Source organism: Salvelinus namaycush, chromosome 14 (assembly GCF_016432855.1).
Source record: "Salvelinus namaycush isolate Seneca chromosome 14, SaNama_1.0, whole genome shotgun sequence".
Taxonomy (NCBI): Eukaryota; Metazoa; Chordata; class Actinopteri; order Salmoniformes; family Salmonidae; genus Salvelinus; species Salvelinus namaycush.
In genome coordinates this window covers 14,763,094-14,787,234 of record NC_052320.1, presented here as the reverse complement: position 1 = coordinate 14,787,234, position 24,141 = coordinate 14,763,094, and the positions used below count along the sequence as shown (strand labels likewise).

Sequence of the window (24,141 nt, the reverse complement as noted above, 5' to 3'; positions counted from 1 at the left end):
AAGCACGCACAGGTTGTGCTGACACCGGGCTGAAATATCTACTTGGAACAGATGCAACAGAAATAGAGACAGGGACATATGGAGAGAGAGAGGAGGAGAGAGAGACAGGGACAGATGGAGAGAGAGAGGAGGAGAGAGAGACAGGGACAGATGGAGAGAGAGAGGAGGAGAGAGAGACAGGGACAGATGGAGAGAGAGAGGAGGAGAGAGAGACAGGGACAGATGGAGAGAGAGAGGAGGAGAGAGAGACAGGGACAGATGGAGAGAGAGAGAGAGGGACAGATGGAGAGAGAGAGGAGGAGAGAGAGACAGGGACAGATAGAGAGAGAGAGGAGGAGAGAGAGACAGGGACAGATGGAGAGAGAGAGGAGGAGAGAGAGACAGGGACAGATGGAGAGAGAGAGGAGGAGAGAGAGACAGGGACAGATGGAGAGAGAGAGGAGAAGAGAGAGACAGGGACAGATGGAGAGAGAGAGGAGGAGAGAGAGACAGGGACATATGGAGAGAGAGAGGAGGAGAGAGAGACAGGGACAGATGGAGAGAGAGAGGAGGAGAGAGAGACAGGGACAGATGGAGAGAGAGAGGAGAAGAGAGAGACTCCCTGTCTCTCTCCCTCAGACAGACATGCAGGCAGACTGGCATACTGGCAGACAGACTGACATGCAGACAGGCAGACAGACAGGCAGACAGACAGACAGGCTGGCAGGCAGACATACAGGCAGACAGGCAGACAGACAGGCAGACAGACAGACAGGCTGACAGGCAGACATACAGGCAGACAGACAGGCAGACAGAATAAGGCTAGTCATGCAGCACACATGATGTCTCTCTTCTGCTCACCATGACTGAGTCACTATATGAGACTATGTATGATATGTAAATGAGATACACTACATGATTGTCCTTTATTACCATCTGCTCTGGTGCTTGTGATCGATCAAGGGCATGTCATGGGGATATAACGATGATTTTATACAGGCCTCATGTTTCATAGAGCCAGACAGCCTCTCCAGTTCGTTCGCACGACCTTGGACTCTATTGATGATCAGAGCTCCGAGATTATTTTACACAAAGACATTTACACCCATAATGAAGTTCTTGACCACCATTTTAACTATCTGTCATGGATTCTGACAGGTTTTGTCACTTGTAGTTGGAACACATCAGAGTCATAATGGAGTCAGCAGAGACCGAAGCTGCAGTTCACTCACAGTTTCAGACTGATGACTTGAGTGTTAGGTTGCTGCCTGCTTGTCATGAGAGCCTTAATAATGTCCCTACTAATGACAGCTCCATATAGGCAGTATGGCCGTATGAATTCCAGAATGTCATGAGAGCCTTAATAATGTCCCTACTAATGACAGCTCCATATAGGCAGTATGGCCGTATGAATTCCAGAATGTCATGAGAGCCTTAATAATGTCCCTACTAATGACAGCTCCATACAGGCAGTATGGCCGTATGAATTCCAGAATGTCATGAGAGCCTTAATAATGTCCCTACTAATGACAGCTCCATACAGGCAGTATGGCCGTATGAATTCCAGAATGTCATGAGAGCCTTAATAATGTCCCTACTAATGACAGCTCCATACAGGCAGTATGGCCGTATGGATTCCAGAATGTCATGAGAGCCTTAATAATGTCCCTACTAATGACAGCTCCATACAGGCAGTATGGCCGTATGGATTCCAGAATGTCATGAGAGCCTTAATAATGTCCCTACTAATGACAGCTCCATACAGGCAGTATGGCCGTATGGATTCCAGAATGTCATGAGAGCCTTAATAATGTCCCTACTAATGACAGCTCCATACAGGCAGTATGGCCGTATGAATTCCAGAATGTCATGAGAGCCTTAATAATGTCCCTACTAATGACAGCTCCATACAGGCAGTATGGCCGTATGGATTCCAGAATGGCCCCAAGTGGCCTGCTGATGATTTTAATAGCTCACTCAAACTCCTCCTCCTTTCCAGTGATTGGCCAGTCCGTTGTAGTGTAATGCAATGCTGGAAGTTTGAAAGTTACGGGTCACCTTCCATGCCAGCTGCGGGCTCATTTCCAAAGCCATGTAATGTGTCCATAAAAACAACAGCTTTAGCATTGCTAATGAGCCTTTCAGCATGTCCTCAAAATACATAAAAGAGCAAAATAGCAAAACAGAACAAAATGGCCACCACCAGTAAAGCCTGTATTCTTTGGAGGTGTGTAGAGCAGAGGCACGTCTTGGGCTGTGAAGGAGAAGCATTGCGATGCATAGCAGCATTCCCCTGCTCTGTGTGTATAAACAAGACTGTGTTTATTGTCTGGACCAGGGAGAACATTTGTAGAAAAATGGCCTCCAATAACCAACAGAGAGGGGATGAGAGAAAACTCAGCCTTAGATCCTCACACTGAGTGCATAATTCTGTTTATTAATATGTATCATTGTTGATCACTTTGGTGGGGGGTTGCAGGGCAGATGACATGTTATTGTCTTTGGGGGTGACACTGTCTTATGGCTCAAAGTCTTTCCTCTGTGCCAAAGCTGGCCTATTGTGTTCAGCTCTATTGTCTCCCTGTAAACCTCATTACGCCTGGTATTTCTCTAGTACATTCCTCATCCCACATGGAATGGATACTGCTAGATTGTTTCAAGGCCCTATGCTCACTGGTTATATGTTTTCAGATCAAGCCTTCCTGTCTTTGGCATGCCAGTCAACCACAAACCCCACCCCATTGCCAGGGTTAGGCAGCATTACCATGGCATCCAAGGACAGGTCAACCATGAGGGTGTCTTGGGAAGCCGTCTCCCTCCCTTCCAGGCCATCCGATTATACAGACACATGGATAGACCAGGCCATCAGGAGAGGATGAAGCTAAGACACATTGCTCCTCTGCTACACGGCTGCTGTACTAACTGGGAGAGATGAGAGGGCTAGCATTACTCATCCCAGTAAAGATTATCTTACCATGTTATTAAAATGAAGCTGCTGGCAGTGCTAGATGTGTGTGCATTGAGAAGAGACCGTGTGCAATCTATCCCACACAAGAGATGCAATATCAAATCAATAACTCAGCTAGTTAACTGGGTCGTAGGAAAAATGACCTCTCCCTCTCAACCTTTCACTGTCTGTAAAGTGTGTGTAGGTTGCAAATCTCCTAACGAGCCCAGGCTTTTTGTGCTCCGGATCTAATTGTGAGTGTAATTATTTATTGATGTGTGTTTGTGTGTGTGGTGTGTGTGTAGAGAGTGTAGGTGAGTGGGGGCCTGTTATCACTTCGAGCTATGGAGCTATTTACCAGCCGTGATGGTGAGTACAGCTGTATTTGTTGTTTCCTGTGGCGCTGTGCGATGAGATGGATCCAAAAAGCATTAGTATATTTCATATTCAGCTGCAGCAGAGAGAGTGGAGACGCCAGGCAATAGGCCGCTCCGCTTTGAGAGGTCTATTCCCTGGGACACGGCTGGGAATATACAGTCCGATAGCATCACAATCTCAGCCTCTCTCCCCGTTCTTCCTCCTTCCCACAAAACGAAACCAGTGGCGATGTTTTGGATTTAAACTGCTGTCATCTACTGTAGTTTTGGTTTGTCTTGAGTGGATGGAGCATTGTGAAGAGCTTGCGGCAGCCTCAAACGTTTGCTCTATCTGAAATTCAGTGAAGGGAGAATGTGGAGAATGTGGAGACTTGAAGGCTGTGTCATCTAGGCTTGGGCGGTATACAGTATATACCGCATATCGGGGTATTTGGAAATAGCCACACAATGATTTTTCAATACCATCAATACATTTTTCACTAAATTAGAATATTTGTATCTACTTTTTAAATAAATACCTGCAGTGCAATAAAGCAGATTGCATTCTTCATTTCACCTGTCACATTATTTTACATTATGAAGCTTACCGTAGTATCCCAGAACAGTTGAGCCAGTCACGTGTGTTTGTAAGTAGCACAACAGGAGAAAACGGGAGCAGGTGAGTATTGACAGGGGTCGCGTTTTATATTGAAAGTCAACAGTGTTTTTTTGCTTCAATAGTGATCAGGGACATGCGACTATAGTTTTCCTTCACAGAAAATACATTAGGGCAACACATTCGGCAGAAAACAGCTTCATTTTCATCAGATGACAACAGAAGTGCAACGATATTTGGCTAGCAGCCACACAAGTAAATGAGCTTACAATGAAAAAGCAAGGTCTTTTTTTGCAAAAACAATGCATGGCCATCATATTTCTAATGTTTATCATAGAAAGTAAGTAGCCAGCTACATGAGAAACAAGATTCTGGCCTGAATGCCAAACATCACGTCTGGAGGAAACCTGGCACCATCCCTACGTTGAAGCATGGTGGTGGCAGCATCATGCTGTGGGGATGTTTTCAACGGCAGGGACTTGGAAACTAGTCAGGAATGAGGCAAAGAGGATCGGAGCAAAGTACAGAGAGATCCTTGATGAAAACCTGCTCCAGAGCGCTCAGGACCTCAGACTGGGTCGAAGGTTCTCCTTCCAACAGGACAACGACCCTAAGCACACAGCCAAGACAACGCAGTTTCCGAAGGAACTGTATATTTCGATTAAAATTTTTTTTTTCTCTAAATAAGCGTTGTTGTACTATTGAAGGTCAAATACACTGCATTTCAAACAGTCAGATATAATTTAATGAATTCAGGGCTTGTGAAGTTATACCTAGGCTAAATATAAGCCTTCCACAACTATAAGACCCACAAATAATTTAATTATTTTATCAAATTAGTTTAACCTGCATTTTTTTTTTTTTATATATATATTTTTTTTATACAATAATCACTGATCTGGCTTTCAAGTCTGTCTATGAAAATGCATTTTTTTTTTTTTTTTTACAAATTAAACTACAGCCATGCATAATGCTCATTCACTTATAATGACCATAGGCATGTTAGCCTGTCCACTTTGTTCAGATGTTGAAATCAAGTGGCCTACCGTATTTCTTAGAATGTTATTAGAGTGTTATTTACCCCCAAGCCATAAGACTGCTGAACAATTAATCAAATGGCCACCGGACTATTTACATAGACACCCCCATTTGTTTTGGACACTGCTGCTACTCGCTGTTTCTTATCTATGCATAGTCCCTTCACCCCTACCTACATGTACAAATTACCTCAGCTAACCTGTACCCCCGCACACTGACTCGGTACCGCTACCCCCTGTATATAGCCTCGTTATTGTTATTTTATTGTGTTACTTTTATTCTTTTTTACTCTAGTTTATTTGGTAAATATTTTCTTAACTCTTCTTGAACTGCAGTGTTGGTGAATAAGAATTTTACGGCTAGGTCTACACTTGTTGTATTCGGCGCATGTGACAAATAAAGTTTGATTTGATTTATACTTATTGCACATTTATAAAACAGACTGGACAGCTAGGATAACAAACAGTCTTTAGCTAAAATGCTGCTAGCGGTACGTGAGACCCCAATGCCGCGAGCGACAAACTGAGCATTCATTTTCCAGAGTCAATGTACATTGATACTCTCGTTTTAGTAGTGTCTGCTCTGCGCACGATTTGAGTAGTTGAGACATAATAAGGGTATCGTTAGAAAAGTTTACTTGTCCTCTGTTACAGTAAAATAATGTCTCAATGTGTTTTGGTGTCCATATAACCGATTATGTTGGACCAAACCTCAAAGGCAAATAGTGAGTTGAAACCGCTTGTCAGAAAGGAAGATGTGATCTCTCAACTTTGTTGGCGTGAGAGGCAGGGGGAGCGGCTGTGTGTGTGTGTGTGTGTGTGTGTGTGTGTGTGTGTGTGTGTGTGTGTGTGTGTGTGTGTGTGTGTGTGTGTGTGTGTGTGTGTGTGTGTGTGTGTGTGTGTGTGTGTGTGTGTGTGTGTGTGTGTGTGTGTGTGTGTGTGTGTGTGTGTGTGTATACCATAGAGGAAGAGGCAAAGTGAGAGGTTTCAGTCTCGCTAAAATCTGTCCAAATTAGGCCAATGCTTTTCTATGGGCTTATTTTGGGCCTAAACGTGTTGCCTGTCTTCCCAGCTTTGGGACAACGACTCCCATTGTTAGGGCAGAGACATGAGCATCTCGTCATTATATACAGATCTCTGGTGTAAATGGGAAGGTGCATGCAGACACATGGCATTTTACTGCGGTCATGAGCCATGACTGCCGGTGTGGCGGCATTACGGTCACTGCAACATCCCCAATCAGTTATTAATGAAGATTACGGATTATAAATCTCAGAGACAGGGGTGCCAGGTAGCCTAGTGGTTAGATTGTTGGGCCAGTAACGAAAGGTTGCTGGATCAAATCCCCAAGCTGACAAGGTAAAAATCTGCATCTGAACAAGGCTGTTAACCCTTGTTAAATAAGAATTTGTTCTTAACTGACTTGCCTAGTTAAAGAAAGGTTACATTTAATAAATAAAAACTTTTTAAAAACAGAGGGAAGAGGGGTGTACACATCTGAAAGCAGAGAACCTTAACAAGGCCAGAGTTTCCAGTGGAGTATATTGCTTTGCTTATGGAAACAAATTGTTGTTCCATGGCTGATATGTGAAATGCAACAGTCTGTTCCAAGATGGTTATGCAAACAGTATTTGTTTATGACCATTATTTTATTTGGCCAAGCCTTCCCCAGTTTCTGCCATGGCAGACTCACAGTCATTATTCTCTCCAGTATACACAGTTTGTTATTTGGGGCTTAGAGGGAACTGACTCACCACATCCTCTCTGTCTATGTTAGCATGAAGCTTCAGAATGCGTCCCAAATGGCACCCTATTCCCTACATAGTGCACTACTTTTGACCAGATTCCTATGGGCCCTGGTGAAAAGTAGTTTAATAAATAGGGAATAGGTTGGAATTTGGGACACAACCCCAGTCTGTGCTACACTATGTTGTAGGGAGCAGCAGTAGCAGCTAACTGTACTGCTCTGTTAGCATGTAACTCAGCTCTGATGCTTCAGCCTGAGCTGCTGTCATACAGAAATAGAGAGTGAGTAGCAGTAGCTCCCAGCTCTTGCCTTCTAGAGAGGCTTCACCCCAGTCCTTCACCCAGAGTGAAAAGGTGCATCCCTGATGAGCCCTGCCATCTCACTCCCCTCTCCCAGTTCCTCTGTTGTCATGGCATTGGGGTTGAGGGGTGCTATGGGATGTGGAGGGCTTTTTGCTGCCGTGATGAATGGAGTTTAATGAACTCCCTCTCCTCAGTGGAGAGAGAGAGAGAGAGAGAGAGAGAGAGACACAAATTGACATTTTTTGAGAACTCATTATGCCACAGCAGTTTGAAAACATCAACAGAGATTACAATGGCTGTGTGTGTGTGTGTGTGTTTGACCTCCTCTGCCACCATGCAGCACTGAGAGCCCAGCCATGCTGTGTATCGGTCCTAAACTCAGTCCAGGGAGGGCTTTAGTAATTAGATTAGAGTTGGCTGGGCGTTATATTTCAGATTATACAGATTGTAATCCAAAGCATTTGCTTGGCCAACATGGTTAAAAGCATCAACTAACTGTGCTGTATTACATGAAAACATGATGTTTGTTTGATGGTAGCCCAACAGACTCTGACACAGTAGCCTACACAGCCCTATGACACATCCTCAGTGTTGAGTGGTCTCCACTAATTCCTTTGTTGTTTTTCATTATTATGGGCCTATTTGTTCTTGTCTGTCACTAGGTAGTTTAGTGTTATTATTATAACCCAGAAAACATTGCCATGGGGCATTCTGCTATGAACTTCACCATGCTCTCTATAGACATCCAGGTGCAGAAAAACACCTACCCAAGGTGGCAACCAAGCTTCAGGCATCGTGACCTTTCATGTTTGGTTGATCGAGCCTGTTGCTAGGGAGAGGTGCGTTAGGAGCAGAATCTGTAGGGAACAGTCACATGTTGGCTTCCACTGATACCCTGGGACGCAGCAAAACACCATCAATACCCCTGAGCCCTGTCAAAACAACACACACACATGTAAACGTACATACATGTAGACACACACACACATACACACACACACACAAACATACACACACACACACACACTCATACACACACTTTTATGGACATTCGGACTTCAGGGTTAAAGGTCAGACACACCAGTAGGATTGTGAAACGTTTGCCTGCCGACAGTACTTAGCACCTCTGAACAGAATGTCGGCAGTCAATCTCTTTTGTGTTTACACAGAAAAGACCTTGGAAGTCGTCAGCAACTCAGCTTTGTTAAAAATACTCCAAACCAGAAGGTGGCAGTAGCGTTGTTTGGCAATGCATATCCGTGTGTTGCTTATGGTCTAGATTCCAAGCTATCTGCACTAATGTTGCTATTTTGTAGAATGCCCTTGTTGATACTAGCCAAATGGCCACAGCTAGATAACTACCTAGAAAAATTATGAATAAACTATTTATTTCACTGTCCATAATCCCATACAGTCAGTACCAGCCAAATGTTTAGCTAGCTAGCGTTAGCATATTCGCTAGCTAGCACAATATAGCTAGCTAGCTAAGGACACTGCACTACCTCGCCAGTTAACACAGGCAGCTGTGTTATGGAAACTAGCTAATCCATTGTGATTACATTATATTGACAATACTAGCTACATTGGTTAGCTAGCTTGGAGGAAGTATTTAGTGTTGTTTGCATTGCATCTGTGCACTTAGCTAGCTGCCATCCCATAGCCTACATTTCATATGAAGTGTGACTGGCTCATCCGTGGATGTACAGAGAAAATGCCCTCTTTTTTCCTTTTTCTTTGTTGGCTCCCCCACGTGGGGGTTCGTGCTCTCTGATTGGCTGAAAGTCAAGTTCTTGGCCACTGACGAGCATTGCGAGTATACAAGTAGAATCGGTAGGTTGGTCGCTACTGGGTCGGCACGCAGCAAATCCGCAAATACCGCTTTTGAGAGAAGGAACTGCCTCCCACTTTGATAAGTACCTATCAGCAGTCTGTCTGCAGTGAGATTCTCGGTGGGTTTCATGCTATAGAGGCGAAAGTAGAACCCTAGATCTAAGTCAGTAATGTTCAAAAATTTACCTACATTGTGTTTCCTACTCGACACATTAGGAGAGAGAGAGCACAGCTGCTTCCAATCCAATTGGAGGAGAAGAAGGGAGCACTCTGGCTCAATGGAAAGACTGTCTTGGCATGCAGAATACTCCTAGGATTTATAATAGTGCAGGGATACTATTGAGTTATCGTCATCTGAAGGGCACTAAACGACAGATGTTTTCATGTTAAACAGACCAGCCTAACCCTGTACGTACATACAGGTTCAGTAAGTTACTGTGAGATTATATGAATACATTTACACAAACACATTAAAGAGAAAATAAGGTTTGAGAACATTAAAGGAATTACTGTATTCCATTTTAAGGATTTGTGTGTTGTCTGTGTATCTACAGATTATTATGCGTGTGCGTGTGTGTGTGTGTGTGTGTGTGTGTGTGTGTGTGTGTGTGTGTGTGTGTGTGTGTGTGTGTGTGTGTGTGTGTGTGTGTGTGTGTGTGTGTGTGTGTGTGTACAGACTTCTATATGTCTATGGTCAGTGCCAGATGTCTGTGTGTAGCCCAGTGTGTGTCAGGTCGTGCGCGGGTCATGTGCAGCCTCATAATAGGCCTCTGTACTGGGGAGAGGAGGGCTGTGCAGGGCTGGGGAATGTAGCTGTGGTGTGTGGGGTCAGGAGAGAGGGGATACCAACATCTGTCTCACAGCCTGGCCCTGCCTCACTGCCGCGCCGCACTACGGCCTTGACACACTGCCCGATAATATACTAGCTAGCAGAACAGAGTACACACATAAACACACATAAACTGCGCACGGACACACATACTTACACACACACACACACACACACACACACACACACACACACACACACACACACACACACACACACACACACACACACACACACACACACACACACACACACACACACACACACACACACACACACACTCTGCTGGCAGCTGCATGTACACTGCTGTTTCTCTGTCTAGTCTGCCGGCGGTATCAGATAATGATATGGCATGGTCTGTATAAATAGATCCCATCTAATGAGAGGATACAGGTATCAAAGGCACTCCTACAGTATGTGGGAAGAGAGGGATATGAGATGTGTTCAGAAAAAAGTGTTTACTGGTGTGGGCCTGTTAGATGTTGTTTAGGGAGAGACTTTATAGGAAGACAAAATGGAAGAGAGGTAGGCAAGTCTAAGCTCCGAGCTCCAACAGTGTAGATCTGAAATATATACATATTTCCACCTGTAAAAAGGGGGAGGGGGTAGGTGTAGTGGTTGGTATTCAGCTTGATAATTGTCCATTGGGGTGGGGGCTGTTGAGGGGGAGGGGGATTTGCCAAATATGTGTGGGGGAAGGGGGGGGGGGGGCTATTCAGCAGCGTGATGGTCTGAGGGTAGAAGCTATTGGCCAGTATATTAGTTTTAGCCAAGATGCTCCTGTACTGCCTGCATCTGATTGATGGAAGTGGGGAGGACAGGCTGTGACTCAGGTGGCTGAGGTCCCTGATGATCTTCTTGGCCTTCCTGTGACACCTGGTGTTGTAGGTGTCCTCTAGGGCAGGCAGTGAGCACCCAATGGTGTTCTGTATTGCCTTGTGGTCAGCGGCAGTGGAGTTGCCGTACCAGGCTGTGATGCTGCCCGACGGTATGCTCTCGATGCTGCTCCTGTAGAACACTGTGAGGGCCCTCGAGGACAGGCCAAATTATCTTCAGCCTCATGAGGTTAAAGAGTCCATGTGATTTGACCATTTCAGCTCCTCGGAGATGTGTACGCTGAGGAAGTTGCCGTTTTTGACCGTCTCCATGCCAGCCCCGTTGATGAGGATGGGAGTGTGCCCAGCCTTAGAAAAAGTAGAAACCTGCTATGTTTTGTAGGTGCAATTCGTCAGCGCCATCTTAGCCAGTCTTTTTAGCCAGTCTTCTTCTGGTCCGCATGTCTGGAGTCTCTGTGTTGGAAATATCTTTCCATGAATGTCATAACAGTTTTTTCATGAAATGCTTTGAAAAAGCTTTGAAAGGCTGGTCATGTCTTTCATCAACACCATCATCCCAGACCCACTCGGTACCGCCCCAACAGATCCACAGATGATGCAATCTCTATTGCACTCCACACTGCCTTTTCCCACCTGGACAAAAGGAACATCTACAGTACCAGTCAAAAGTTTGGACACACCTACTCAGTCAAGGGTTTTTATTTATTTTTTATTATTTTCTACATTGTAGAATAATAGTGAAGACACTATGAAATAACACATATGGAATCATGTAGTAACCAAAAAAGTGTTAAACAAATCAATATTTTTGGGGTTTATTTTTTATTTAACCTTTATTTAAATAGGCAAGTCAGTTAAGAACAAATTGTTATTTACAATGGCGGCCTACCAAAAGGCAAAAGGCCTCCTGCGGGGACGGGGGCTGGGATAAAAAAATATATATATTCAAAGTAGCCACCCTTTGCCTTGATGACAGCTTTGCACACTCTTGGCATGTACGGGCTAGTACATCACTGGGGCCGAGCTTCCTGCCATCCAGGACCTCTATACCAGGTGGTGTCAGAGGAAGACCCTAAAAATGGTCAAAGACACCAGCCACCCAAGTCATAGACTGTTTACTCTGCTACCGCATGGCAAGCGGTACCGGAGCACCAAGTCTGGGACCAAAAGGCTCCTTAACAGCTTCTACCCCCAAGCCATAAGACTGTTGAACAATTAATCAAATGGCTACCCAGACTATTTTCATTGACCCCCTTTTTATTAGCCCTGAATCTCTTGCACCAGCTCTACGCACACTCACTGGACTTTACCCACTACGCACACATGCACACACACTCTTCACATACGCTGCCGCTCCTCTGTTTATTGTCTATCCTAGTCACTTTTACCCCTACCTACATGTACATATTACCTCAATTACCTCAACTAACTCTTACCCCTGCACATTGACTCAGTACCACTACTCCTTGTATATTGTCTCGTTATTGTTATTTTATTGTGTTACTATTTCCTTTTAAATGTTTTTGTTGTTGCTAATTTCTCTTACTTTTTAACTCGGTATTGTTGGGAAAGGGCTCGTAAGTAAGCATTTAACGGTACGTTCTATACCTGCTGCATTCGGCGCATGTGACATATAGATTTTATTTTTGATTCTTCAGCTTTGGCACTGTACGGAAATCAGTTCTAATCCACAGCCGGGGGGGGGGGGGGTATACTGCACTGCTCGCACTGTGCTGTATTCACTGTGCTGGATCATCGCCCCCAAATCCCCCAACATGGCTGTAGCTGACACCGTCTGCAGGTAAACTACCTGTTAGTGGGGGATGTGTGTGTTTGCTGTAGATGAGCCCTGGGTGATTTGTGGCTCAGTTTATAATGCCAATGTGTCTCTGCCTCTCTCTCTCTCTCCTAGCTGGAAATGGCAGGGCTCACCAGCATCACAGTCCCTCCTCACTTACATTTGACCAAGTGCCATTAAGAGCCAATTAGAAAGTCACCATTGGCTGGCCACAGGAAACAAAGGGCAAGCAGCATCGCTGCGCTGTATCCAATACCACAAATCAAAATGAACTTGGCGGTCGGCCATAAATGGGCTGTTTCCAGTGTCTGTATTCTTGTTCAGCAAGACTAGTTTCTTCTCTTGGCTCTTCTCTCTAAGTAGTTTGTCCATCCAGCTTTGGCAGTAACATTTCATCTCCTTTTTTTGTCTTTCTACTGCACACACATGCGAACACACACACACACACACACACACACACACACACACACACACACACACACACACACACACACACACACACACACACACACACACACACACACACACACACACACACACACACACAAACAAACTGCAAAACATTTATCTTTCTATTTATACCCACTCCCCTACAGTAAGTCTTGGAAGCTGTTGCATCAGTCTGGTCTCAGGGGCAGGCAGCATTCTCCCAGCTCTGTAGAGCTCACATGGGAAGGAGGTACTTTGTTTGTCAAAGCCTGGTCTCTGTGGAGCTTACACTAAAGCAGGGACAAATTAACCCATTACATTCTCTTTTGTCAAGTTGTGCTGTCTCTATTGATTGACCCATAGAGCTCCAGTGGAGTGGGAGATAGATAGTCAGATATGAAGGAGGTGGTCTGTCTGCCCTTTAGGATCAATCAGATGGTGTAGAGATAAGACTGTGTACAAGTTCTGGGCAGTCTGTGCTTCAAGGGACGAGGCTGTCTGTACAGACCAGGACATGATCCACCCACTCTCACTGGTTAGAACCAATATCCTGTAATATACAACAGCAGTCCTTTATTTATTAAGCACCTCCATCATTTCTGCAATAACAACTTTATTATATGTTCATGTCTTGGATTGTCTTTTATTCACTGTCTTTCCTCAAGGCTTTTTTTCCTTGACTTGAAGTTCAAATCCATTGTCTTGGCACTGCAGTATTAAGAACATGCCTTTTACCAACTCTCTAGGAGAGTGGGATGGTTTTCCATTTAAAAGTCATTCCACCAACTCTCTAGGAGAGTGGGATGGTTTTCCATTTAAAAGTCATTCCACCAACTCTCTAGGAGAGTGGGATGGTTTTCCATTTAAAAGTCATTCCACCAACTCTCTAGGAGAGTGGGATGGTTTTCCATTTAAAAGTCATTCCACCAACTCTCTAGGAGAGTGGGATGGTTTTCCATTTAAAAGTCATTCCACCAACTCTCTAGGAGAGTGGGATTGTTTTCCATTTAAAAGTCATTCCACCAACTCTCTAGGAGAGTGGGATGGTTTTCCATTTAAAAGTCATTCCACCAACTCTCTAGGAGAGTGGGATGGTTTTCCATTTAAAAGTCATTCCACCAACTCTCTAGGAGAGTGGGATGGTTTTCCATTTAAAAGTCATTCCACCAACTCTCTAGGAGAGTGGGATGGTTTTCCATTTAAAAGTCATTCCACCAACTCTCTAGGAGAGTGGGATGGTTTTCCATTTACAAGTCATTCTACCAACTCTCTGTCCTAACAAACCCTCTCCCTATTGCAGCCTCTATCACCAACCAGACTCTCAATATTTCCTTTCCTACCTTTCCCATTCACAGTGTAATTTGAGCGAGGGAAGGACAAAGCGAAAAACAAACAAACAGTAGAGGGAAGCAGAGTGAGAGTGGAGCCAGGGAGGCAGAGCTAGGGGAGCACAGATAGCCATGCCTCATTGCCAGTCTGAACCTCTAGCTCTGGTTTGCTGCCACGCTGTTTCCGCTGATTGCGATAGGAGGCCCGTCCAGTCGCTCTGCCGAATCCCTCTCTGTCCCAGCGCAGGGGGCAAGGGAGGGAGGGAGCAAGGGGAGGTCGTAGGCCACCATGGGAACTCACATAGTAGCCGAGGCCAGATTCCTACTTCTCTCCCTGGCTGCCTCGCTCTCTCCTCAGCCCAGGCTGGACCTAGACTTGGCCTGCCAGGACATTCCTCCATCAGATCCATGACTATTAGGAAAAGTTATCTCGCTAACATTGCTGAGATGGACATAGCCACAGATTAATAATCTGAATTTCCATGGTTATATGACTTAGAGATTTACAGTATAAATGTTGCAGCAGACATCTGTTAGTGGTAAAGTATGTGTACCTGCTGGATGCTGATTACAGTAATCTCAGGCGGCAGGAGCCTTAGACCTACTGAGCACTGCACCATATCCAGAACCATTTAATTCCAACACAGTCTGCATGCAGGCAGCCATAATGATCTGGCCCCAGATGTCCTGTGTTTACTCTTCACCCCCCCCCCCCCCCCCCCCCCCCCCCCACACTCTATTTCCAGACCCAACTCCATAGTGAGGGTTTAGAAAAGGACATGGTCTCCCGCATTGTCCTTTCAGAGGAACTCTGCTGTACACAGTTATGCCTGGCCTGGCTGGCCCTTGGCAGAGCTAGCACCTCTCACTGGGTGAAACATGAGGGGCGTCAGCGGGCAGGGCAGGGGGACGCGGGGGTCGCCAACACTCTTGTCTCTACTAATGAGGCCCGTCTGGTATCCAGAATGGGAAGGGGTCTTTTGGTTCGGGAGGGGGGTGGGGACGGGGTGGGGGAGAATTTGATACTCAGAGAGTAGAATGGGCTAAATCAGGACTCAATGATAATGTCCTTAACATGGTCCAGTTTTTTCCCTGAAAACCAAGTGTACCGAGCTAATAGTCAGTCTTCTCTCGCCAATTTGTAATTCTTCTGTGTAAACCACTTGTATTTGTGCATTGTCCCTACATTTAAAGACTTCTTCCAGCGATTTTTTAAAACTTTTACTGTTGAAAAAGTTTAATTACAATTAAGTACACACACTAAAAGGGTAAAAAAATATGCTATGAGCAAAATAGTGTTTTTTAGACACAACTGCAAACTTCAAGGAGTAGGTTATCTAGGAGTAGGTTATCTAGGAGTTGGTCTGATGGGAATCCATGATCCCCCTTGCTTGAGGAGCAACAGAGAACTACAGAGGAAAGCCCCCCCCCCCCCTTGTGCTATGTCATGACATACCTGGATCACCTATTGAGACCTATTGCCTTTAGTTAAGTAAAGCAGCTGCTAAATGATGTGAAAAGGAGAGTGGAGTGCCACTAAGATCAATTCCGTTCATCAATGTACAATACCGGTCAAAAGTTTTAGAACACCTACTCATTCAAGGATTTTTCTTTATTTTAACTATTTTCTACATTGTAGAATATTAGTGAAGACATCAAAACCATGAAATAACACATATGGAATCATGTAGTAACCAAAAAAGTGTTAAACAAATAAAAATATATTTAATATTTGAGATTTTTCAAATAGCCACCCTTTGCCTTGATGACAGCTTTCCACACTCTTGGCATTCTCTCAACCAGCTTCACCTGGAATGCTTTTCCAACAGTCTTGAAGGAGTTCCCACATATGCTGAGCACTTGTTGGCTGCTTTTGCTTCACTCTGCGATCCGACTCATCCCAAACCATCTCAATTTGGTTGAGGTCGGGGTATTGTGGAGGCCCATCTGATGCAGCACTCCATCACTCTCCTTCTTTGTAAAATAGCCCTTACACAGCCTGGAGGTGTGTTGGGTCATTGTCCTGTTGAAAAACAAATGATTGTCCCACTAAGCCCAAACCAGATTGGACGGCATGTCGCTGCAGAATGCTGTGGTAGCCATGCTGGTTATGTGTGCCTTGAATTTGAAATAAATCACAGACAGTGTCACCAGCAAAGCACCCCCACACCATAACACCTCCTCCTCCATGCTTTACGGTGGGAAATACACATGTGGAGATCATCCATTTGCCCACAACGCATCTCACATAGCCACGGCGGTTGGAACCAAAACTCTACAATTTGGTCAAAGGATCTAATGTCCATTGCTCGTGTTTCTTGGCCCAAGCAAGTCTATTCTTCTTATTCGTGTCCTTTAGTAGTAGTTTCCTTGCAGCAATTCGACCATGAAGGCCTGATTCACCTTAACAGTTGATGTTGAGATGTGTCAGTTTCTTGAACTCTGTGAAGTATTTATTTGGGCTGTACTTTCTGAGGCTGGTAACTGTAATGAACTTATCCTCTGCAGTAGAGGTAACTCTGGGTCTTCCATTTCTGTGGCGGTCCTCATGAGAGCCAGTTTCATCATAGCGCTTGATGGTTTTTGCGACTGCACTTGAAGAAACTTTCAAAGTTCTTGACATTTTCTGTATTGACTGACCGCCATGTCTTAAAGTAATGATGCACTGTCATTTCTCTTTTCTTATTTGAGCTGTTCTTGCCATAATTTGGACTTGGCCTTTTACCAAATAGGTCTATCTTCTGTATACCCCTCTACCTTGTCACAACACAACTGATTGGCTGAAACGCATTAAGAAGGAAAGAAATTCCCTGTTAATTGAAATGCATTCCAGGTGACGACTTCATGAAGCTGGTTGAGAGAATGCCAAGAGTGTGCAAAGCTGTCATCAAGGCAAAGGGTAGCTATTTGAAAAATCTGAAATATAAAATATATTTTGATTTGTTTAACGCTTTTTTGGTTACTATGTGATTCCATATGTGTGGAGTTTTCTACAATGTAGAAAATAGTCAAAATAAAGAAAACCCTTGAATGAGTAGGTGTTTTGACCACTTTTGACCGGTAGTGCACATGTTTGTGGCTTGTGTCTTCAGACAAAGGACGACTAAAGAATTCACCCGGCGGCATTCCTCCTTTCCATCCTCCAGTCTGGTCACATCATGGCTCAGATCACGCACATCTCCTTCCTTCCCAGAGAGCTTAGCGGCAGGCAGAGTGTGTATTGTGTCTGATTTATTGTCTCCTATGGAAGCGATATGTCTTCTAATGAATGAGGGGATCCTGGCACCAGTTAATTAGTGTTGTGTAAGAGGATGTGATGTGTTAGAGAGCTGGAGGTCGCTACGCTAATACTGGTGCTAGTGATTATCTTCTGGTTACATGTGTCAGTGCGTGTGAAAGATACCACCTGGTGCCCGCTACACACAGGTCTATCACACATACATCAATTAACCACTTTTCTTTTACAGTGACAGTGTGTGTATGCTGCTATTTTGATGGTGATATGCAAATTTGGCCTATCCGTCACTCACACTTTCTTCTGTCCCCCCTCCCTTCCAATCTCTCTCTCCTCCTCTCTCTACATCCCTCCCTCCCTCCCTCCCAATCTCTCCCTCCCGCCCAATCTCTCTCTTCTCTCTCTCTCCCTCCCTCCCTCCCAATCTCTCTCTCCCTCTCTCCCAATATCTCTCTCTCTCCCTCCCAATCTCTCTCTGCCCTCTCTCTCCCCTATCTCTCCCTCCCTCCCTCCCAATCTTTCTCTCCCCCCCTCTTTCCCTCCCAATCTCTCTCCCTCCCACTCTCTTTCTCCCTCTCTCCCTCCCCCTTCTCCATCCCTCCCTCCAAATCTCTCTCCCCTTTCTCTCTACCTCCCTCCCAATATCTCTCTTTCCCCTCTCTCCCTCTCTCTCCCCCCTTCTCCATCCCTTCTCCCAAGCTCTCTCTCCCCCCGCTCTCCTTTCCTCCCAATCTTTCTCTCCCTCCTTTCCAATCTCTCTCTCTCCCTCCCTCCCAATCTCTCCCTCCCTCCCCTCTCTCTCTCCCTCCCTCCCAATCTTTCTCTCCCCATCTCTCTCCCTCCAAATCTCTTTCTCCCTCTCTCCCTCCCCCTTCTCCATCCCTCCCTCCAAATCTCTCTCCCCGTTCTCTCTACCTCCCTCCCAATCTTTCTCTCCCCCCTCTCTCCTTTCCTCCCAATCTTTCTCTCCCCTCTCTCTCCCTCCTTTCCAATCTCCCTCCCTCCCTCCCTCCCTCCCTCCCTCCCTCCCTCCCTCCCTCCCTCCCTCCCTCCCTCCCTCCCTCCCTCCCTCCCAATCTCTCTCTCTCCCTCCCAATCCCCCCTCCCCCTCCCTCCTTATCTCTCTCCCCTCTCTCCCAATCTCTCTCTCACTCCCTCCCAAACTCTCTCCCCTCTCCCGCCCTCTCTCTCTCTCTCTCTCTCTCTCTATCCCTCCCTCCCAATCGCTCTCTCTCCCCTCTCTCTCCCTACCATTCCAAATCCCTCCCTCCCTCCCAACATCTCTCTTTCCACTCTCTCCCTCCCAATCTCTCACTCCCTTCTCCATCCCTCATAATCTCTCTCTCCCCCTATCTCCTTTCCTCACAATCTTTCTCTCCCCCTCTCTCTCCCCCTCCCAATCTCCCTCTCCCCCTCTCTCCCTTCCTCCCAATCTCTTTCGCCCTCTCCCTTCCTCCCAATATCTCTCTCCCCTCTCTCCCTCTCCCATCTCTCACTCTCTTTCTATCTCTGTCTCGCTCTAACCCCCCCCCCCCCCCCCCCCCCCCACTCTCTGCAGCCACTCCAAATAGACGATAACTTCTGTGGGCAGGACTTCAACCAGCCCCTGGGGGGAACCAGCACCATCGAGGGTCTGCCTCTGTTCGTGGACAAGGACGATGGTATGACGTCGGTGGCAGCCTATGAATACCGCGGCCACACTGTGGCCTTCGCCGGCACACGCAGCGGACGTATTAAGAAGGTAGGCCACTGGTGGATTCTGTGTGTTTGTGTGTGTACATGTGTTACCAACCTCTGGTTATGAGGATGAATTTAAAGTCTGTCTCATTTCTGCCTGGGCACCTTTGAGCTGGAGCTCTAAGAAGCTGGTCTTTCAAAAGCTGTAGAAACTCCTTTGTGCTGGATGGGTGGATGTGATTGAGATCTCTCTAGACTCTCTCTGGAGTCTCTCTAGACAGACAGGTTGCTTCCCACAACGTACCAATGCTCCAGCTTACACGTCTATAGAAGTTCCAGCGCCAGTTGGGACAGAGAGGACGAGCCGGAAATGGGATGTGCGTCACCGGTGACATCACTGCCGTATCTGCTTGCTGCCCTAGCTGAACATGAGCACAATTCCCGCCTGCATTTTAAGCTCTGCCTATCCAAACTCGGGATTTGTTGGGAAAGAGGACCCTCTCCGGAAGAAATGTTTTCCCCCTTTCCTAAGAGAATATGACATCCACAGATCTAGTGCTCTTGCTCCTAGGTCTGGGATTCTAAGACTAACTGGAGTAGACCCACACATAGTGGGTTTGTCAATCACCGGCTTCTTCAGGCAATCGCTGTCGTGCTGTTAGCCACTGCTGTGCCTTCTCTGGTGCTGTTCCCAGTGAACAGGAAAGAACAGGAGAGAACAGGAGAGAACAGGAAAGAACAGGAGAGAACAGGAGAGAACAGGAAAGAACAGGAGAGAACAGGGGAGAACAGGAGAGAACAGGGGAAATGGTAAAACAGGGTAAAACAGGAGAGAGCAGGAGAGAACAGGGGAGTAGAGGAGAGAAGAGGGGAGAACAGTAGAGAACAGGAGAGAACAGGAGAGAACATGGGAGTAGAGGAGAGAAGAGGGGAGAACAGTAGAGAACAGGAGAGAACAGGAGAGAACATGGGAGTAGAGGAGAGAAGAGGGGAGAACAGTAGAGAACAGGAGAGAACAGGAGAGAACATGGGAGTAGAGGAGAGAAGAGGGGAGAACAGTAGAGAACAGGAGAGAACAGGAGAGAACATGGGAGTAGAGGAGAGAAGAGGGGAGAACAGTAGAGAACAGGAGAGAACATGGGAGTAGAGGAGAGAAGAGGGGAGAACAGTAGAGAACAGGAGAGAACATGGGAGTAGAGGAGAGAAGAGGGGAGAACAGTAGAGAACAGGAGAGAACATGGGAGTAGAGGAGAGAAGAGGGGAGAACAGTAGAGAACAGGAGAGAACAGGGGAGTAGAGGAGAGAAGAGGGGAGAACAGGAGAGAACGGGGGAGGGGGCAGGACTAGGTGTTGGTGCCCTTCACTGCCAACAGAGAGGATGCTAGGACGCCTCTCGGATGGTTCCAGACTGTTAACACTGAGTAGAGGCTAAAAATGGCCTTGGTGGTGTGTTCCAGCTTTTGTCAGAACTCCACTAAAAGCTGAGAGTGAGTAGATTTGACAGTATCTTTGTAGGGTGATTATGAATGTATGACATGATTAGGTCATTTTATGTGTCAGATAATAGAGTAATATGTGACCCGTTTCAAGAAACTAGGGGTATGTCACACGTCACTACTTCACAGGAGATGTATTTGAACATAATTTTAATAACAAACTTGTATGCCATCTGTAAATATAAATAAAATATTTAAATTACGAGCCTAGTTGGTTTAGCCACGGAAAAAGACAGGAACCTTCCTGCTACCCATGATTGGCTGAGATAATGCATGGGCTGGACATGCCTAGAGATGAGTTTGGATTGGTCTGCCATGTAGCATTCTTCTGTCTATAACATGAGCTGTTCAATATGTGTAGATAATCCTTGCTACCGCAGCTTTTTTGACAGATATGATGTTAGACATGGAGAGCTGCCAAAGTGTTGCTTCTGGTCTCAACAACATTGCTGCCATGAATTTAGCAGGCGCTATCGACAAAGATCAGTGTGAACCGGAGTGATTTGTCACAACAACGGGCCAAACAAGCTATAGCTAGCTACAAACCAAACTGAAAAGACACGCTGCCATGAAGCGTTCATTCATGTATATGGGTAAGAGTCTAGCGACATTTTCAGATACTGTATTATACGTTTCTGATTTTTTCAGAAAGTAATTTTCATTGTAAGTTAAAGCGTACTGCTAGCTAGTGAACGTTAGCTTGCTGGCTCGCTAGCTAACATTATGTGTATGATATGTGTAGTAATATTATTTGTATCTCAGAAAGCCATTTGCATTGCTAGTTATAGCCTAATGTTAGCTAGCTAGCTAACATTGAACCTAGTTGATTAGCTTTAGCTACCTGCAGATTCATACTCCAGCATTTCATGCATGGTGGCTAGCTATGACAATCCATTTGAAATGTAGCTTTGGGCCTCCCGGGTGGCGCAGTGGTCTAGGGCACTGCATCGCAGTGCTAACTGCGCCACCAGAGTCTCTGGGTTCGCGCCCAGGCTCTGTCGCAGCCGGCCGCGACCGGGAGGTCCGTGGGGCGACGCACAATTGGCATAGCGTCGTCCGGGTTAGGGAGGGTTTGGCCGGTAGGGATATCCTTGTCTCATCGCGCTCCAGCGACTCCTGTGGCGGGCCGGGCGCAGTGCACGCTAACCAAGGGGGCCAGGTACACGGTGTTTCCTCCGACACATTGGTGCGGCTGGCTTCCGGGTTGGAGGCGCGCTGTGTTAAGAAGCAGTGCGGCTTGGTTGGGTTGTGCTTCGGAGGACGCATGGCTTTCAACCTTCGTCTCTCCCGAGCCCGTACGGGAGTTGTAGCGATGAGACAAGATAGTAATTACTAGCGATTGGATACCACGAAAATTGGGGAGAAAATGGGATAAAATAAAAAAAATAAAAATAAATAAAAATAAATAAATAAAATGTAGCTTTGGGTTGGGATTATGGTTCATTGTTTAGCTAGCTAACATGTCTAAACTAAAGACTCCACTTCGCCAGATGATTATATGACCCATCAAGTTAGCCAGTTGTCTCTGGGGTGAATACACCAGTTTTAGTCTTGCAATCTTTGGTTGTTTACTACACTACCTTTCTCAGTCTGTTTAGCACATGGCCTCACATGTGAATTCTTAAAGAGATGGGTGGGGCTAAGGCTTAAGAGGGTGTGAACGATGCTGAATGGGTATAGACAAAGAAAAGCTCTCCAGTATGTGTTCCAAAATATTCAAGGACCATTTTCTCAAAAGTGGGGTTACAAGTGTATCAACTTTCAAAGCAGAATTACTTTCCCATTGTTCCTCAACTGCAGTGTATGATATACCATTTCGTAGTCTCTACTTTTATCTAATGTAAAAAAAACACTATTTAAAATGTTGCAACATAAGATGGAATTGAGGCGGTCAGTCACGTATGGAATGAATGAAACCACACATTCATACACACCAGCATACACACCAGCATACACACCAGCATGCACACCTGCATACACACCTGCATACACACCTGCATACACACCTGCATACACACCAGCATGCACACCAGCATGCACACCTGCATACACACCAGCATACACACCTACATACACACCAGCATGCACACCTGCATGCACACTGATAGACACTGAACCATTATTCAGGCATTAATGCACACTAGTCTAGGTCTAGGACACACACACACACACACACACACACACACACACACACACACACACACACACACACACACACACACACACACACACACACACACACACACACACACACACACACACACACACACACACACACACACACCTCTCCTGTTTTGCTAAGTCGGCTGAAACCCAGTCCCATAGTCCTTGGTGCTGACCCCTGAGGTAGCGGTTGCTAGCTGTGGGTTTGGAGCGGTGCTTTGCTGTGGGCGTCTGTCTGCAGGCTGCAGCCGGTTGGCCGGCAGGATGCTGGAAGGGGATGTGGAGGCTTGGGGGGGGGGGGGGGGGGAGCTGGGGGTGGGATGGATCAGTAGATCTCAGAGGGAAGATATCCCTTCCACACAATCGGAATCCCATTTCCCCTTTGCCACCATCTCTTCCTGTGTGGGGGCCAAGTGCTGGGTGGTGGGGCACAAGCTGCCGGCGTTATCACACACAGATCGATGTAGTGCTGTACATACAGGAACAGAGACTGTTGACTAGCTGGCTGTGGCTAGGGAAGCATAGTCATCACTGCAGAGCAGAACCAGTCCCTCCTGAAGCCTCTCTTCAGGAGACCCTGACATCACAGTATCCACAGTCTCACCGCCTACCACCAGGCCATCACAAACGGCTTGTCCTCTCTGATTATGTCCACATATAAACTGCAGTCCAATTCCATGCGGTGGCATCAATGTAATTTTCTCCTGATTTGGTTTTGTTTGTTGTTCTGTTTGTTTGGCTTGTAATTGTAGTGTTGGGGCCGGTGGTTTGACGGTCGGGAACAGCCCATCTGGGGCGGGCGGGCGGGAGCAGAGCAGTGCTTCTGTGTGGAGAGAGGAGAGTGTGTGGAGGGACCCCGATCGTTGTTGGCAGTCTTGTTTTATTGCTATTCATTTGGAGTTAAACTGTGCGCCGTGCCCTAATGAAATGTAAAGTTGCAGTCTATTGATGGGAGGCTTTGGGGCCTGATAGCGGCTCATTGGAATTCGCCCAGTCCTCCCGTTGCTACGGCTGCAAGGCCCTTATTGACTCATCTGTATGAATATATAATCACAGGCGTAAATCTTAGCAGGCTTGGAGGCAGCGGACGGCTGGACGTGTGCAAATGCAACTAGTCTAGTGCTGGAGGGGAAGTATGGGACACACCAGATGATGTGTTCGTGTTTGGGTAAAGCCTCCACACACAAGGATTCACATGGTATTTCTCTCAAATATGCACACGTTTGTTTACATCCCTGTTAGTGAGCATTTCTCCTTTGCCAAGATAATCCATCCAACTGACAGGTGTGGCATACAAAGAAGCTGACTAAACAGCATGACTATTACACAGGTGCACCTTGTGCTGGGGACAATAAAAGGGCACTCTAAAATGTGCAGTTTTGTCACACAACACAATGCCACAGATGTCTTAAGTTTTGAGGGAGCGTGCAATTAGCATGCTGACTGCACGAACGTCCACCAGAGCTGTTGCCAGAGAATGTAAAGTTCATTTCCCTACCATAAACTACCTCCAATGTTGCTTTAGAGAATTTGTCA

General features: G+C 46.1%; 1 protein-coding gene across 1 annotated transcript in view; it reads left to right on the top strand.

Annotated features, from left to right (window-relative positions):
• Positions 1 to 24,141, top strand: part of plxna1a (plexin A1a) — a 238,802-nt gene that overhangs the window by 3,121 nt on the left and 211,540 nt on the right. Inside the window, exon 2 of the mRNA XM_039008029.1 lies at positions 18,828 to 19,010. Coding sequence (XP_038863957.1) covers positions 18,828 to 19,010 — 183 coding nt within the window. The remainder of the gene's footprint in view (positions 1 to 18,827; positions 19,011 to 24,141) is intronic.